General features: G+C 33.8%; 1 protein-coding gene and 1 long non-coding RNA gene across 2 annotated transcripts in view; both read left to right on the top strand.

Annotated features, from left to right (window-relative positions):
- Positions 1-972: 972 nt before the first annotated feature.
- LOC125673422 (delta-like protein D) overlaps positions 973-17,597 on the top strand; it is a 29,691-nt gene continuing 13,066 nt past the window's right edge. Inside the window, exon 1 of the mRNA XM_056159689.1 lies at positions 973-1,044. Within this exon, the coding sequence (XP_056015664.1) occupies positions 1,009-1,044 (36 nt within the window). The 5' untranslated portion in view covers positions 973-1,008. The remainder of the gene's footprint in view (positions 1,045-17,597) is intronic.
- Positions 7,005-12,351, top strand: LOC125673414 (uncharacterized). The gene is made up of 3 exons (XR_007369523.2): positions 7,005-7,318; positions 9,378-9,501; positions 11,681-12,351. It is a non-coding gene; the product is annotated as an uncharacterized LOC125673414 (long non-coding RNA).

The following is a 17,597-nucleotide window of genomic DNA, read 5'->3' as shown; positions in this document are numbered from 1 at the left end:
AATACAATTGTAAATTCTTACAATACAAATATAAATTATACAATGCAATTCAAAAATATATTATACAAATGGAAAATATCGAATACGAATGGAAAGTATGCAATATGAATAGAAAACATACAATACAAAGGAAAAAATCATATAATACAAACGGAAAGTTATACAATACAAACTGAAAAGATCAAACATTGTAAAGTTTGACATACCATACCTTAAGCCTAAATATCATTACAGTTCTAGCAATAGGAATGATTTATGAATTAAGATAAAATAAATTGCCTTTTTGAAAATACATAATGGCACGAACTGCTACGTTTTACACAAACACATTTTATCAAATGTGTTGAATTTATTTTTCATATTTATATTTTACTTTTATTTTAGTAGGAATATTCCCAGCTTAGTCGCATTATATTAATCAAGAGTCATGAGCACATTGTTCACATTCATGATGAAATCGCTATCACTTCAATTGGTACAGCTATCGAAGGTAAAATATGGAAATGTAACTATAATAAAACATTTGTTTGTTTCGAGGTTTAAGAAAGCTGTATCAAAACACATTTTCTCTTAAGGTAGAATATTAATTTTCTGTTAGAAGCGCACGGTTATGGAATACGTACTGCTGTCCTTTTTGAAAGGAAGCAACATGTTTATTTTATCTACGGGGTTGTTAATGACGTTCAATATATACCACAGTCAGTGTCAACGTTTTCCAAGAGCAGTATGGGTAATCCTCATCATTAAAGCAAATCACATGACTCAAATGCACAATCTTTTGAGCGGTCTTATCGTTTCGCTCACTAAAAATAAATACACTTTGCTGATAGGGATTAGTGTATGTCAAAATAGGTAGCAATTTAGAGCCTTATCTTTTAGAATTATTCATCTTCCTAGTACTCAAGATAACAGTTTTGGCATGCCCATATCCACGTAAAGAATTTGTAAAACACTTTCTTATCTATACAATTGTGCATATTAGCTACCTGTTTTCATTATATTGCTGGAATGGAAAACATACATCGCGGATACACTCTTATTTTGGTAAGAATCTTCTGATAATTTTAAAACAAATGACTTGTTTATTTGTTGTTGCTTCATTAATTGTCAGAAAACTACTTTGCTACATTTTCCTACCCGCATTGCAAAGAAAGTTGGGTATATTGTTGTTACCCTGGTCCGTCCCTCTGTCACACTTTCTTTTTTCCTCAAACTGTTCTTTTTATCTTAAGCAGTAGCAATTAATCTTTTGGAATTGATAGGTGGTGTCCTGTAGATGTACAATAAAGTTTTAGAATTTTTAAAATTTTAACCTGCGGGGCCAAATGGAGGTCGCAAATATTTTTTCTATTTGACAAAAGATTCGCAGAACTTCTCATATTTTACGCAATAGCCAATTAATCTTTTAGTAGATGATTGGTAGGGTCCTGGAGATATACAATAAAGTTTCTGAATTTTCATTTTCAACCTGGGGCCATATTGGGAGGTCGATAACGACGTTTTTGTACAAAAACCTGGTTCCCAGAACTCTCCTCTTACGCTGTACAATTTACACAGTAGACAAATCATCTTTGGGAAGTCTTGTAGATGAGCAATGTTTTCGGAATTTCATTTTCATCCCGAGGGCCAATTTGAGGGTTGGAAAACGACAATTTTCAGAAGGAAAACCTTGATCCCAGAACACCTGATATATTTTATGCAATAGTCAAATATTCTTTTGGGAGAGGATTGGTGGTGTCCATTAAATATGTAAAAAAGTTTTTGGAAGTTTCTTTTTTCCCCTTCGGGTGCAAAATAGGCTGGAAAAACGACACACGAAACCTGGTGCTCAGAGCAACAAGAATACATTTGCTTAAGTTTGGGAATATTCGCCATTTTAAAGACATTTCAATAATCAAAAAATGATGGGGGTTTAGATGACCCCCGGTCACGTGATATGTGCAGCAGGAATATATATATTGTTTAAGGGTTAGGATTTCAGTGTTTTAGATATATTGCAACAATTCGAAATAGTTTTTTTTTATTACACCAGGACACTTACCTAACATTTACTCAATGCATATGCAGCAAGAATATATATGACATAGGGTATGTTATATGGTATGTGTTCGTTGCTAATTACACAAGTATGACGGGGTGTATATCTAAAGGCTAACTATTACTGTCTTATGACAGCATATCTAGTTCATTTTATAAAGGACATGTATATTTCCAGTATAAATCCAATCCAATTTTGGCTCACCATGTCGTGAATTAGTAGAGGGTATAAAGTAAAATAATAATGCATCATACAAGAACGAAAAAGCGAAGAAAACGAACAGTGATCAATTTCATTAACTCTTATAAAGAATACAAATTTAAGAGTACTGCAAACATGGACCCTGGATATACCAGAGGTGGGAGCAGGTACCTAGGAGGAGTAGGCATCCCCTGTCGACCGGTTACACCCACCGTGGGTGCTATGTCTTGATCAGGCAAACGGAGCGATCCGTCGTAAAAATCGGTACATAAATGCTGATTTTAAAGAAGAGCATTGAAATCCCTGTAACACCGTCTTATTTGTCAGTAGCCTGCCTCGACTATGCATATCGAACTCTCGATATCTGAACTGCTGAAATTTCAAGAATTTATTTAAGAAATAAATTTCATTTTTTGAAATTATGTGGGCATAATAATGTTACGCTAACACACATTTTTTTCTTCATATTTTAATTCTACTTCCATCTGGGGATGGGGGTGGGTGGGTGTAACATATTTACCTAACAAAAATATTTAGAAAAATTATATGAGTTTGCTTAGGTTTCCTTCCTAAGAAATTAAGTTCAATTATAATACACTTACTGTCATGTATCTATCGTCGTTGCAGACGAACATGAACAGTAACATTAACGTTAATAAATAAACCAGGATAGTCTAACTGACTAAAACCAGGAATAATAGTTTCATTGGTCCTACTTGGATGATCATTAAACAAACCTTGGGCTAATAGTAAAAAAAAATAATCAGACTAATCAATGCGAGAAATCACGAATAGACCTTAAGTCGCTACAGACTGTGTGGTATAACAAACAATTCTGTTGTTTCCCGACACAGTCTGCAACCACCTAATCTAAGCTCTCTACCGTCCTATCACCTGGGAAAGTCACCGAGATACTATCCCTAAAACAAGTCACCAAGACACAATTCTAAAGACACAAAGGACCAAGCGTAGGAGCTGAGTGGCCTAGCTAACAATTATGTTGCTTTCCGACACAACCCCAAGCTTGTCCTGAATACCAACACAATACTACCAGTCTAAAGACCTCAATCGAGTTCGAGTATCAACAGACTAGCCGAAGATGACAGGACGGCTCTATTTATATCCTTTGGCCTTAGGTTGATCCACAATGATTGGCTACTTATACTAAGATTATGATTGGATGGCTAAACAATGCTGATTGGATAAAGATTACACCATCTAATTGGTCTATCACAACGTATGTTTCAATCCACTCTACAATAGTATATTTATCAAAATTCATACGCAAATAGTTGACATCTGCATCGCATTCATGAGGAAATGGCTATCATTACAGCTGATATAGATATTGAAACATTGGAAATGTCAAGATTATAGAATTGATAACGATAGAAATTGGTAGTTTTCGTACATGAGGATATTCCGGAGGATATTTCGTGGCCAGTTTTGAGTATTTCGTTGCCAATTCGATTAAATGAATTGCAAGGGTGAACGTAAAATCATATGGTAGTCATAGAAATACAAGTTTCAGTGTCGTTTTGATTCGGAATACAAGAGACATTTGAATCGATGAATTGGGCTATGTACGTCAGAAAATTGGACGATGCACAAGAACTTTATTAAGCAGAAAGGGGGTAATTGATGTGAAAAGTGATTACTCTAATTATTCGTATAAAGAATACAAAATCATGATGATGAGAAACACAGATTACTGGACACAGCATACGTAGGATTAGGTACCATTGAAGTGAAAACATGAGCTGTTGACCGGTTACACCTACCGTAAATCCTTTGTCTTGATTATGTAAACGGTACAATCCATAGTCAAAATCTATACGAAAAGAACCACCCCAGGGTTTGTTTAAGTTTCATCATTGAAGAGTTGCATGTCGATTTACATTTTTTGCAATTAATGAATCCAGTTTAGAAGTTGTAGTCATTGTATTTCATTGATACATGTAGGCTGGTTTCATTTCAAAAGTACATGTACCCGGCACGTGGCTAAAGAACGTTTATCAACAGCTAGATGCAGTATTTCATTACAAATGTAAGGAGGTTACTAGTTTCGAAGGCCGGAAGATTCTATGTCTATATTTGTGATCATGAGTTCAGTTTGTAAGATAGCATTTATATTTAGAGCTTTTTAAACGCTCGTTCTTATATATGGTTATAGAAAAAGCTGACAGAAGCTGTAGAAAAAAACCCAGTTGATAACCTTGCTGTTAGTGACTTTAGAAAGTTGCATGGTCAATCTTCATGTGAAAACAATTATTTATTCGGGTATCAAAAGGCAGAGGTACATGTAGTGCGAAATATGGAAAGCAATACACTCGTTCTTCAGAGCGAGATGATATATTCGATCAAGTTAAATGATATGAACATCTCTCAGTTTATTTGCTATATTTCATTCAGATAATCTGTTTTATTCTACTTGCATATACCCCAAATATGATTGTTACACCTCAATACTTTTCTAGTTATCCTTCCGATTATAATGAATAAGGAATGAAAAATAATTACATATACATGTATATGTATACCGTATTAAAACATCACGCATTGACAAAGGTAAAATTGTTATTACAATCACCAGGAAAATAGTCGTGTAATAGAAAGGGGCTCAGTGATATATCATATACTTTGTCACATAAAGGTAATTTGTCAATAATAACTAATGGTTTCGTCCATTGAATTATCTTCTCCAGTGGTCCGTGTTTGCTCAACACTCTATTTGGCATTGTTTATGAGTTATGAGATTGATCACTGTTCGTTAGCCTCGCCTGTCTTGTTACAGTATATGCACCAAAGTTATTGAACGGGGCGATTCTGAGAAGTGTAAAATCTAAACCTTTATTTTTTTAAAAATAGGTGTTTTAAAGGATTTATTTGTTTACATGTTCGTGAAAATTACAACACGAAGTCTGGTAAGATTTAAAGTTTCGATCAAATTTAGAGATGAGCGAATTCAATGAGAAGAGTATTGTTAATCACATGAAGTAACTATCGATCAATAATGCAGCTAGTAGTAATTCGCAATTTATATCAAAGTCAACCGCAAGTTACATGTATACACATTTCACGCTAGTCCGATCGATTGATACAAGGCCCCGACTTTTAAATACGTTTGTTTGATCAATCGATATACTTCCCCTCGACTAAAATTGCTATCTTTTCCGTTAAGTTGCACGTGAAAATTTCTTCTCCTGACATGTTGTATGAATTTAAATTAAAATACCTCTAAATTAGCATGTTTTCCACTTTATATCTGTATCCAAATTTGAAATATAAAAAGTTTTCACTTAGCCTACCACTGATTTCATAAAAAATGGGGGAGGGGTGTTATAGCACAACTGAAGTATACTTTGTCAACCCGATTTTCTTAAATCGTTCTCTTCAATACTTCATCAATTTTAATATTAGTTTTTCTACTTATAAGTTCCAGTCAGTAGAAGTAGGGGGATACCACTAAGATAGCACATTAATTAATGATATGGTATAATCATATTATAGTAAAACAATTCACTTTGACACAAAATTGCACAATATATCAAACACGCCTTCCTAAACACATCTGATCTCAAAATATATCGTCACATGTTTTATTTTTAAGGTTAAATTCTTGGCAAAATTTTACGATACTCAATGTAATGCTCAAGTAAGACATGTTATGATCGTGTCAATTTCAAATGCAATCGCGTGACCTCGAGAATACACCGCTTGTCAAACACTATTGATTTTCTATTTTCTAATTATAGAAGGTCTCGCTATGCGAAATCTATAGAATATAATATTCATTCAACCAATTTGGGCCCATAGAGGAACATTAAGATGCACAAAGTCCAAAATCACAGACACAAATGACAAGGAAAAAAAGGAAAAAAGAAACAACTACACTGTATGATGAACAGAGAGTTAGCCGTCAAATATATCAATACATAAAATACACATTAAACATATGTACATGAAGTACATGCACAGTAATCAATTTACATGCTATACATGCACATAACTATATTGTACATGTATGAAATTTATAATTAAACAGCAAACGCAGGATTTTCATTTGACATTGCTTTAAAATCTCATAGAGGAAATCTTGTGGGACAAATACTTAAACAACTACACTACAACCAGTGGGTTTGAGACAGGTAAAACTGCCTGAGCTATCATTAAAACATGTTCCATTTAAGATAGGTATTTGGTTATATTTGCAAAATTCTAACAAGTCTTTACCTCTAAGATCAACAGCATTATATTTGCTAACTCTCTGCTCAATTGCTAATTCAGTTTATAGTTATTATGGTTTACTGGAATATGAAGGTTACTGTTTCGTGCTATATAGTAATCTTCTCAACCTGTTCTGGCAATAAAGTCACCAGTTAAAATAATATCTCCTAAATTTCTATTTTCTATGGAAAGCCGTAGGGTACCCCCACATTATTATTATTTTTCCCTATATAAAATACCAAAATTATAATCTCTTCCAAAAATAAAAATTTCCCCCATTTGCCGATATTATTATTATTATATCGCAGCGATAATAATAATCTGTCCCGAATCTCAGACACCAAATTATAATTTCATCCCCCAAATAAAAATATTCTTCATTTATGACATTATTACATAATTATAAATACTGCCGCAATAATTATAAAAACTGACCCGATTTAAAGTCACACATTATCTTTATAGATATAATCTTTCCACCACAAAAATAATTACTGAACATCACCAACAATAATTATCTTTTTTATTTGAACGCTACAAAATATAATCTGTACTGACAATAATAATTCTGGACCAGCCAAAAAGACAAGATTATTATTTGGACGCTTGAAACAGAAAACGTTTGTCTGACTCGGATTCACAATAATAATCTCCGACTTCAGATTGGCAGATATTATATGAAGCGTGAAGGCAGATATTATTTGAAGCGTGAAAGCAGATATTATTTGAAGCGTGACGAAAAGAAGCACCCCATTGAGAGAGATTAGCACGTGACGCAAGCGGCACGTATGCTTACAGTACTTTTGTCTGACAGACCTAACCGTTATTCAACTTATTGACTCATGGATAGAGGTAAGGCTACAATAACATACATGTGTGATTATGTGCAACGGTCAGGTGCCTCATCATCTGTTAGGAGCTCTAAAAAGCTTAACATTGGCCATATTTACAGACTAGGGTCAGTGGGTTTTAATGAATTCATTCTAAATTCCCTGTTACAACTGATGTCACCATGCAGCATCTTCCTCTTGAAAGAGTGTTCAAGCCATTGTAGCCCCATCATTTATTTGTAGCTTGAAAATGCTCCGATAGATAAATATGTATGAATCACTACATGTACTTGTATATTATGACCCTATCACTGATAGAAGTATAAGTGACACAACTTTGTCGCTAGTTGTAGTAGCCTGTTGTCCTCAAAATAAGATAAGGAATGTCGCAGTCATCCAGTTGCTTTCGGTGGGGTCGAAGAATGGGGGGGGGGGTGTGTGCCAAACATCTCAGTACAATTGTCTCTCTGTAGATCTATATAGTATATTATGGAGACACAATAATGATATTTTAGAATGTAATTAAATTGTACAGTCCCAGGCACATAGTATTGGGGGATGGGACCCTCCTATTATTTTTTTAACATAAAGTTTAACTGTTACATAACTATGAAAATGTTCATGGAACAACCCCCCCCCCCCCCCCCTGGAAGTGAATTGAAATGCAGTCATGTTAAATGGAAGGAAAATAACTTTTGTTCACCAAATAATACCACTATTCCCCCTCCTTTGGTCTGTAATGTTCTATGGTGATAAATGTTTAGGAAAGTTAAATTCAATTGTAGATATACTGTAGAATTCATTTGTTGTATGTAACTGATATTGCTCTCTCCTATTCGTAGTGGCTTGATCACATTATACAATTATTGACTTTTAATGAGGTCTACTTGTAACTATATAGAACTAGTCGGGTATTGGTTGACCAAGACAGAGTAGACTGAATTCAAAAGTCAATAAACATTTTATTGAATAATCAGGAATTTTACAACATTTTTGACACTATAGACTATATAGTTCCCGCCTCCAGCAAATATAAACACAAAAGAAGATGTGTTATGTAAAATAAAAACCCACCATAATTACTGGGTATATGTAAACAGTTTCTGAATCAAAACTGTTTTTAAAAAGTGGAAAAGAGTATTATAACAATAAATATTCCATCAATAAGTAATAAAGGTGTTTTGTCTCTTTGATACTTGGCGTCTGCCATTGTGTATCTTCACAACGATACATCCGTTAAAATGTGCAATTTGATTGGTTGATAAAATTGTAAACAAATCTACAGTTTCTTAAGAGGGGAACCCGAATAAACCTCCTGGAACTTCATTTGAGGTGAACTCACTCTGAGTTACACTCATTTGGAAAGAGAGTCTGGACCAATCAGAGAACTTCAGTTCCTGATAATTTGATAAAGTATCATATTAATCTTTAACCTCATGTTACACCAAAGGCAAAAAATTGCTTCAGTTTCAATTAACAATAATTACTAAATATTAATGTCGCCACTTTATTAGTCAGGTGGTCTGGGGGCTGCTTTGAGGCCTCCAGGGGGTCCAAAGCAAAGCCCTGATGGGGGCCCAGAGGGCAAAGCCCCCGGAAGCTCCTGGATTTTTACAGATTTTATAGGGCTTGAAGTACATCTCCTATTTAAGTCATTTGTACTATTTTTTATTTTTAATAAGGTGAAATAAGTATAAGTTTTATCGTTTAGTATACTTTTCTAAACAAGATACCACGATTTACCTTAAATTTGAAAAATTATGGGGGGGGGGGGTGGTGGCTGCAACCCCCCCCCCCTTAAATCCACCACTGCCCTTGGATCTCCCCTCCCCCTTAAATCCACCACTGCCCTTGGATTTCATAAGATAATGTTTTATATCTATAACATGTTCAACTACAACAGAATATAATTATTTCTAAACACTGAGAACTTGTTTTCCTTTTGGACCTGGATATAAAATGTATGGAATTACCCTAGACAGTCCTTTTACACAAGAATTGAAATGAGACAGAATCTGCTCTGATGTTAAATTTCCATGCATGGAAGTTTAAAGTTTGAGATTTTGTCATATTTTTTTAAGGGTGTCCTCAAAAGATCTGTGTGGATCCTGGAACAGAGAATGGAATCGTTGCAGCATTTCATTGAATCCTGTTTAGAAGGAAATGGCAATTCAGTTACTTAGGGAAAATCTGGAGCAAATCAAGGTAACACAAATAAAATAGTGCTACATGTATATATCTATGTGAGATTTTACGCACACAGTGACATGATATATTTATTATTAGTAGATCAAGTGAGCTTTTCTGACCACCTCTTGTCTGTTATCTGTCTGTTTGTAAACTGCATTTTATCTTCTCTAGAACCACCTGGCCAAGTTCAATTAAACTTGGCACAAATAGTCCTTCAAAGTTGGATAATTTGGATGTTTAAATGGAGGGTCACCCATCCTTCAAAGGGGAGATAATCAAGAAAAGGCAAAAATAGGTGGGGTCATTTAAAAATCTTTATCTTGAGAACCACTGGCTAGACAAGTTGAAATGTTCATGAAAGCTTGACGACATAGTGTAGATTCAAGTTTAGTCAAATTGTGGCCCATGAAGTAGGTTTATGCATTCAGAAAAGAATATCTTTTAAAAAGGTTCTTAACCAGAATAGCAAGGTCATGTTTGTGATATTGATATTGAGGCATACCCATGATACTGTAAACCAACTTTTATTCGCATGAAATTTTCGTGAAGTTTGCGAGAACTTTATCATTAATGTATTTTGTATTTGTTTAAGATTATCTTGGTCGCGAATATTGGTCACCGAGAACCAGTTGTAAATTGCTAAATTGTCAACTAATCGTCATGAATAGAAGATGGTATACAGTATGTGAATTGAAGTTAGGTCATGTCATGACCCTTAGGTTGGGATTACAATGAAAGGTGATGAACGAACAGTGATCAATCTCATAACTCATATAAGTAATACAAATTAGAAAGTTGGGCAAACACGGACCCCTGATACTAAATTGGTTGTCGTCCATTGTCATGCGTTAACAATTGAACATTTTTAACTTCTTCTTAATAACTACCAGTCCAATTCTTTTCAAATTTAGTATGAAGCATCTTTGGGACAAGGGGGACATAAATTGTAAATTTTAGGATTCCTGCACCCCTAGGACCTTAGAGGTGGGGCAAAAACTGTCCAAAATTGACCGATTTTCAAAAATCTTCTTCTCTAGAACCGCACGTTTAGGAAAAATTAATGCATTAAGATGTGCAGAAGGAAGTCTTTACCACAATTGTAAATTTCATGGTCCCTGGGGTAGGGGTTCTGACCCCAGGGTGGAGCCAAACTTAAAATATAGTGTTTATGTGCAAGTTTGCTGATACTGTAAAAAATCTTAATGCATTTATACCAAGGAATAGCAGAAAAAGATGTACAAAAAATGATGAATTTCACAACCCAGAGTTTTGACTCTAGGATGGGTCGAAATTAGTATAATCTTTTAATGTTTATATACCTATTATGCCCCCCCCCCCCCTTCAAAGAAGAGGGATATTTTGCTTTGCACCTGTCATTCGGTCGGTAGACCACATGTTGTCTGCTCAATATCTTGCGAACCATTCACTTGATCATAATGCTATTTCATATGTGGGTTCATTATGAGAAGAGGACCCATATTGTTTTTCAGGTCAAAGGTCAATCTACTCTGGACATAGGAATAGACTGTCCGCTCAATATCTTGAGAACCCTTTGCTTGACAGACATCAAACTTGGTACACTGGTACATCCTAAGGAGTAGATGACCCCTTTTGATTTTGAGGTCAAATGGTCAAAGATCAAACTGGACATAGGAATACACTGACCACTTAATGTCTAGAGAACCCTTTGCTTGACAGACATCAAACTTGGTACACTGGTATATCTTCAGAAGAAGATGACCCCTATTGATTTTGAGGTCACATGGTCAATCCACTCTTGACATAGGAAGATATTGTCCGCTCAATATTTTGCATTGATGATACTACTATCAATTAAATAATTTGTGTGTGTATAACTCTTTTCAATTTTGCACCCTGGGGGCATATGTGTTTTACAAACATCTCTTGTATTATGTGAAGGCTTTCATCAATGTATGCACTTATGAGGGCATTGAAGTTGTAAGAACACATCTTGTTTTATACTTTTGCTGAATGTTAAAATTTAGATTAGATTTCAGAACAGGAAATTATTTCTAGATTCCATAGCCCTTGGGAGTAGTGATAATTTTTCACTAGTACTCGGGTGACCGATAAATTTAGGCCTGTGGGCCTCTTGTTCAATTTATATACTGGGTATGTTGAATATGTCTAGAGATTCATTGTGCAATTATAATAGATTTTTTTTCGATTTTAGGTGCTTCACAATACTTCTATGCAGTTCAACAAAATACAGCGCCTCATTTACAGAGACTCATATTTAAACAATTTCCAAGATATTAATGAAGATTTTACATGTGTGGCAACATCTATTTTGCATCAGCATGATCTGCCTTTGCCTGACACTTTGAGAGACTGGACCTCTGCTCATCATCTCTACATATATCTGAGGGAGTGCATGATGCATTTGATGATTCTTTAACATCATAAGATGTTGTAGAATATACATTTGTTTCCATGACTTTGTACACTTGCTTTTATTGACAGCTGATTTCTGTTCCATAGTTTTATGTATTTAACTCATCAGATACATTTTCATGTATTCGCATTTTCTGGGGGTGTTTTTTTATCCTTGAAATATTTTAAATGTGGAGCTTTACAGAATTTCATTTGGTATGAATGCTAAAGGCTATTCATGAACAGAATTTGTTCTTTGAAGTCTCCCATCCCACTCCACCATCCCCTACAAAAACACCCATGAATTTTGTCCAAGCCATACCTTTGTACTGTTAAACTTGCTAACCACAGGAGAAGTTTACAGAAATGTTTTTTTATTTACTATGCATTTATATATTCAAAATGTTTAGCACCTTCTGATACGTATTATTAATGTCAGATATGTATGATTGTGTAATAAATTATATACATGTATTTATTGAATTGTCTTTGATACTTAAAGTGCTTGTGCTTTAATAGACTATGGTTGCCAAAGCAAAGGTTCTGATCTAAAATAGTCATGTTGGTTGCTATAATGTAAATTACAGTATGCATCCACATACTTGTATATATATGTTTTAGACACTATGCCATGTGACATTGTTTAAATATTTTAGAGTTAATGTGATTAAGACAATATAACTCTTTGAACCATGATTGGTGTTGATTTCTCCTAAAACCCTCATTATAACAATTATTTAAAAGTATTTTGGAATTGATTCTCAGTTCAATGAAATATCTTTCTTGTGTATGTACTACCGGTACGTCTCAATGGGAAAAAAAAAGTTTAACCTTCTTATATGGATGGTTTTCTGGTAGTCATTCTTTGTTAAGAAACACTGGACCACTTGAATATGGCAGATGCTTTAACATGTTTTGGTTTTTATTATATTTCATGAATTGATATAAGGTCCATTTCCCTTTTGGGGGTGGCATGGAACCTGAAATGAACAAACTTAAAAGTTCTTTACTCAAAGATACTTTCTACTAAGTTTCATTGAAATGCCAAATGAAAAATTGAAAGAGGACTTGCAACAATGACATTCTGATCAGACAAGCTTATTGAGGTCTTTGGCTCAGTTGTATGGAGTGCCAAATCAATATAAACTCAAATAATGTAAGGCATCTTTAATTATTTTGAAGATACTATCAATTCATTTGAAGCATGCAACAAGTCAATGATCTCTTCAAATAATTTTAACATATTTTCATTTCAGAATTTTTGCATACATTAATTGAATTGGTGATAGCAGTAATTATTCTGCTGAATTGATGTGCGCTATGATTGAATTGTTGCTCTCTTCAAATGAATTGATGATATTAACAACTGAATTGGTGTAAACTACAATTCAATTGTAGAGAGCAATAATTCATTTAATGTGCACTGTAATTGATGTATTGCTCTCTACAATTCGATTAAAATAACATTAATTGACTGCAGATGTATGCAATAATTCTTTTAGAGAGAGCAACTAATCATCAATTCAACATTTCTACAATTGAATTAATGATCTTATTGAATTGTAGCTCTCTTCTGTGTATTAATTCTTATACAAAAACAGATTAAAATAATTAGATATATTTATACTGAGCTCCAAATTTGAATGTGAGCAGTATCTCCACCACATTGATATACACATCAATTAGATTAATGAAAAGCAATAACTGAATCGTGCACAAATTTATTGCATGACAATCATGGCAAATATAAGCCAGGGTTCTTAAAGCTTTCTCCTTGTAATCCTAAGGATATGTACAACAATATTTTGAAATTGAAAATTTTCAAATTTCCTTCATTTTAATGTAAAAAATGCAGTTATAGTAGAAATCTGAAGACTCGAACGCACAACCAGTCAGTTTGCTGAGCTACTTGGCTAGGTAGTTAAATAAAAAAGGAATAGATAAATGCTGCTGATACTGATTTTTTCATCCATGTTTTAAAAGGAAATCCGTCATTATGACGATGTAAGGTACCTCCTTAATTATACATTGTATGCACCCTTAGATGGTCGTGTGAATAGATAGGAAACAATTAACTGCATGGCGTATGTGTACTTAGTACCACCTTTGTGAATTATCTAAGCAGAAGGGTGGTCATGTATACAAAATGATGTGGGATTTAGCGGTGGAGGTGCTACTTAGTACTGACACTCCCCGGATAGAGTTGTTCCTGTACCAGAAATGGACACCTCATGTGATGACACCCTATTCAGTACCTTAAGAAATCAACATAAAACACAGATTCAAGAGATCCATGAAAGGTGAAGATAACGAACAGTGATCAATCTCGTAACTCCTATAAGCAATAGAAAGTTGGGCAAACACGGACCCCTGGATATACCAGAGGTGGGACCAGGTGCCTAGAAGGAGTAAGCATCCCCTGTCGACCGGTCACACCCGCCGTGAACCCTATATCATTTTGCGTAATTAAGCCCTAGGGTGGCCTGTGTTACGAAAAAAAAATGCCTGTGCAGCTGGCCAGTGTGTTTGATAAAATTCCCTTTCTATCTATCATGTCACAAAGATATAAAATGTTATACTCCGGTTCCAACAAAGATTTATTCATTGAATCATTCACATTTATCATCCTCCAAAAGAAACACATACCAGGATACCTTTTCGACAAACAATTATTTCCATAATAAAGTCAAAGTGAAACTATGTCACGTGATTTCCCTCTCGACCAACCGCTTGCCCAGTCACGCATGAAATAATATCTACCTTCACGCTTCATATAATATCTGCCAATCTGAAGTCGGAGATTATTATTGTGAATCCGAGTCAGACAAACGTTTTCTGTTTCAAGCGTCCAAATAATAATCTTGTCTTTTTGGCTGGTCCAGAATTATTATTGTCAGTACAGATTATATTTTGTAGCGTTCAAATAAAAAAGATAATTATTGTTGGTGATGTTCAGTAATTATTATTGTGGTGGAAAGATTATATTTATAAAGATAATGTGTGACTTTAAATCGGGTCAGTTTTTATAATTATTGCGGCAGTATTTATAATTATAATAATGTCATAAATGAAGAATATTTTTATTTTGGGGATGATATTATAATTTGGTATCTGAGAATCGGGACATATTATTATTATCGTTGCGATATAATAATAATATCGGGCAAATAGGGGGAAATTTTTATTTTTGGAAGAGATTATAATTTTGGTATTTTATATAGGGAAAAATAATAATAATGTGGGGGTACCCTCCGGCTTTCCATAATTTTCCCCCAGTTATTCTAATATATCAGTATTGCTTTTTGGAGCATAATATATAATGCTCTTGAAGTTTAAGCAATCTTTGCACAATTTTATCCACTGATATTATGAAGTGCAATCATTGGAGATTTAAATTCTTTTATTAATGCCTTTACGTATCAGAATGCCAAGACCTCCAAAATATCGATTGTTCCTTGACTTTTATACGACAAATTGGATAACAGTTAAAATCTTCAAATTGGACCTTGTGTTCATATCCCACATGTGTTTCTGTTAAGATAACTCAAAGTTATCGAATTCTGCCAACACATTCTATCTAAGGTCTTGTCATAATGTTCAGATTACAGTCCCCTGACATTCCAACTACAAATATTTAAACTGGTTCTCATGTAAATTGTACACTGCAGGTTAAAGGGACAGTTATCAAAAACAGGTGTTAAAATATTAAGTGCAAATAAATGATACAATTTCGATAATATAATTCCGTGGATAGATATTAGATTTTTCCTACAAACTATCGCAATGAAACAGTTAACTATAAAATTAAAGTGATTAGTTTCCAGATTAGAATATTAAACAAGTTGCTATTAAGATATATTGAGAGAAACAAAAGTGACTAGACTTATAACTTGGCAAATGATAACAATCTTTGATTTAATCTTTAGATGTATTAGATAATGAAAGCAAGAGAGAGAGAGAGAGAGAGAGAGAGAGAGAGAGAGAGAGAGAGAGAGAGAGAGAGAGAGAGAGAGCATTGGCAATCATTGATTATAATATTCATGATTGTATGCAGATACGGGAAGTTTAATACGTTCAATATAAATCTTGAAAGTACAATTTCTTTCTGATTAATTATCCATCCCCTTTCATTCCTATATTGTATTTTATTTCCCATTTTCTTTTCTTTACATGCTAAATTTTTCGGTGAAATAGAAGAATTATCCAGTAAATCCAATGATGTTGCAGTATATATAGCATGTATTTATTTTATTTTTGACTGAGAGGGCCGAGGGAGATAGACAGCTAAGCACGTAACATCGTTTTGGAAGGGGGGGGGGGAACTCATTCATAAATAAAATAAATCCATGCTATATATACTACAACATCATTGGATTTACTGGATAATTCCTCGATTTCACCTTCATAATACATGTTAATGCAAGCGGACTATCTAGGATTTTCCCCCCATCTTCGCTAGTCGAGATTATTCATCCACGAAGGCACAGTTGATTCAAAGCCCATTGCTAGCGGAGATTAGATGAATTTTACCCCCGTATTATGTTATAACTGACCAAAACCTAGTACGTTTGTTTTACAACTTTCATTCAGAAGACGCGCAAGTTATTGAGTTACCGAATAAACGAGAAAGGGTCTGCATTTTTATTTTAATGGTTGTCAACTCTATACGTTGTGATAGTTCAAGACTACATGTACTCAATTCAATTTAGTGGCTCTCATCACTATTATGCAATGGTATACAAAAATATAAAGACAAAAAGCTGTTTTATATACATTTAGTAAATAATACATGCGTGTAATAAAGTATTTTCCAAGTTAGAAAAAAATACCCGTGTTATTATTAATGTGAGGTATGGGCATTAAATTCTAGGTAGGGGAGCACATTTTATTTTATTATTTTCTTAATGAAAGTACGGAGTTTTCTAAAGGTTTGTTTAAAAGTAAAGATATTCTTAATTTTTATTTGTTTAGGTTATAAAAATTTGATTCTTTGCTCACATTGCTTCACAGTTGAGTACATAATGAAATTCATTTCCAATGTAAACATGTACATGTATATAGCTGACCTTTATGGAGCGCCAAGTTAACATAAACTCAAATAATTGAAGATATCTTCAATTATTTGAAGATATCATCAATTCAATTATTGCTCTCTTTAATTGAATTAATGCGCGCATTAAATCAACTATTGCTCTCATCAAATGAATTAATGCGCGCTTTAATTCAATTACTGCTCTCATCAATTGAATTAATGCACTCATCAATTGAATTAATGAGAGCAATACTTGATTTAATGCGAGCATTAATTCAATTATTGCTCTCTTCAATTCAATTGATGCGCGCATTAATTCAATTAATGACAGCAATAATATATTGGATGCGAACATTAATTCAATTATTGCTCTCTTCAATTCATGTGATGAGAGCATCAATTTAGTAGAAATATTGCTCGCAATAATTTGATTTAGAGCTCGGTATAAATAATTTGATGATCTATTTAATTCAATTGAAGATATCTTTAAATCATTTGCAATGCTTTTGTATAAGGAATTAATGCGCGCATCAATTCTTTTAAAGAGAGCAACAATTCAATTAAAGATATCATTAATTCAGTTGTGGATATGTTGAATTGAAGATATCTTTAATTATATAGTTGCTCTCTCTAAAAGAATTATTGCTCTCTTCAAATGAATTAAAGATATCATTAATTCAATTGA

Source organism: Ostrea edulis, chromosome 3, assembly GCF_947568905.1.
Source record: "Ostrea edulis chromosome 3, xbOstEdul1.1, whole genome shotgun sequence".
In the NCBI taxonomy this organism is placed as follows: domain Eukaryota; kingdom Metazoa; phylum Mollusca; class Bivalvia; order Ostreida; family Ostreidae; genus Ostrea; species Ostrea edulis.
Note: the sequence above shows the minus strand (reverse complement) of the source record. Positions and strands in the feature narration are given on the sequence as shown.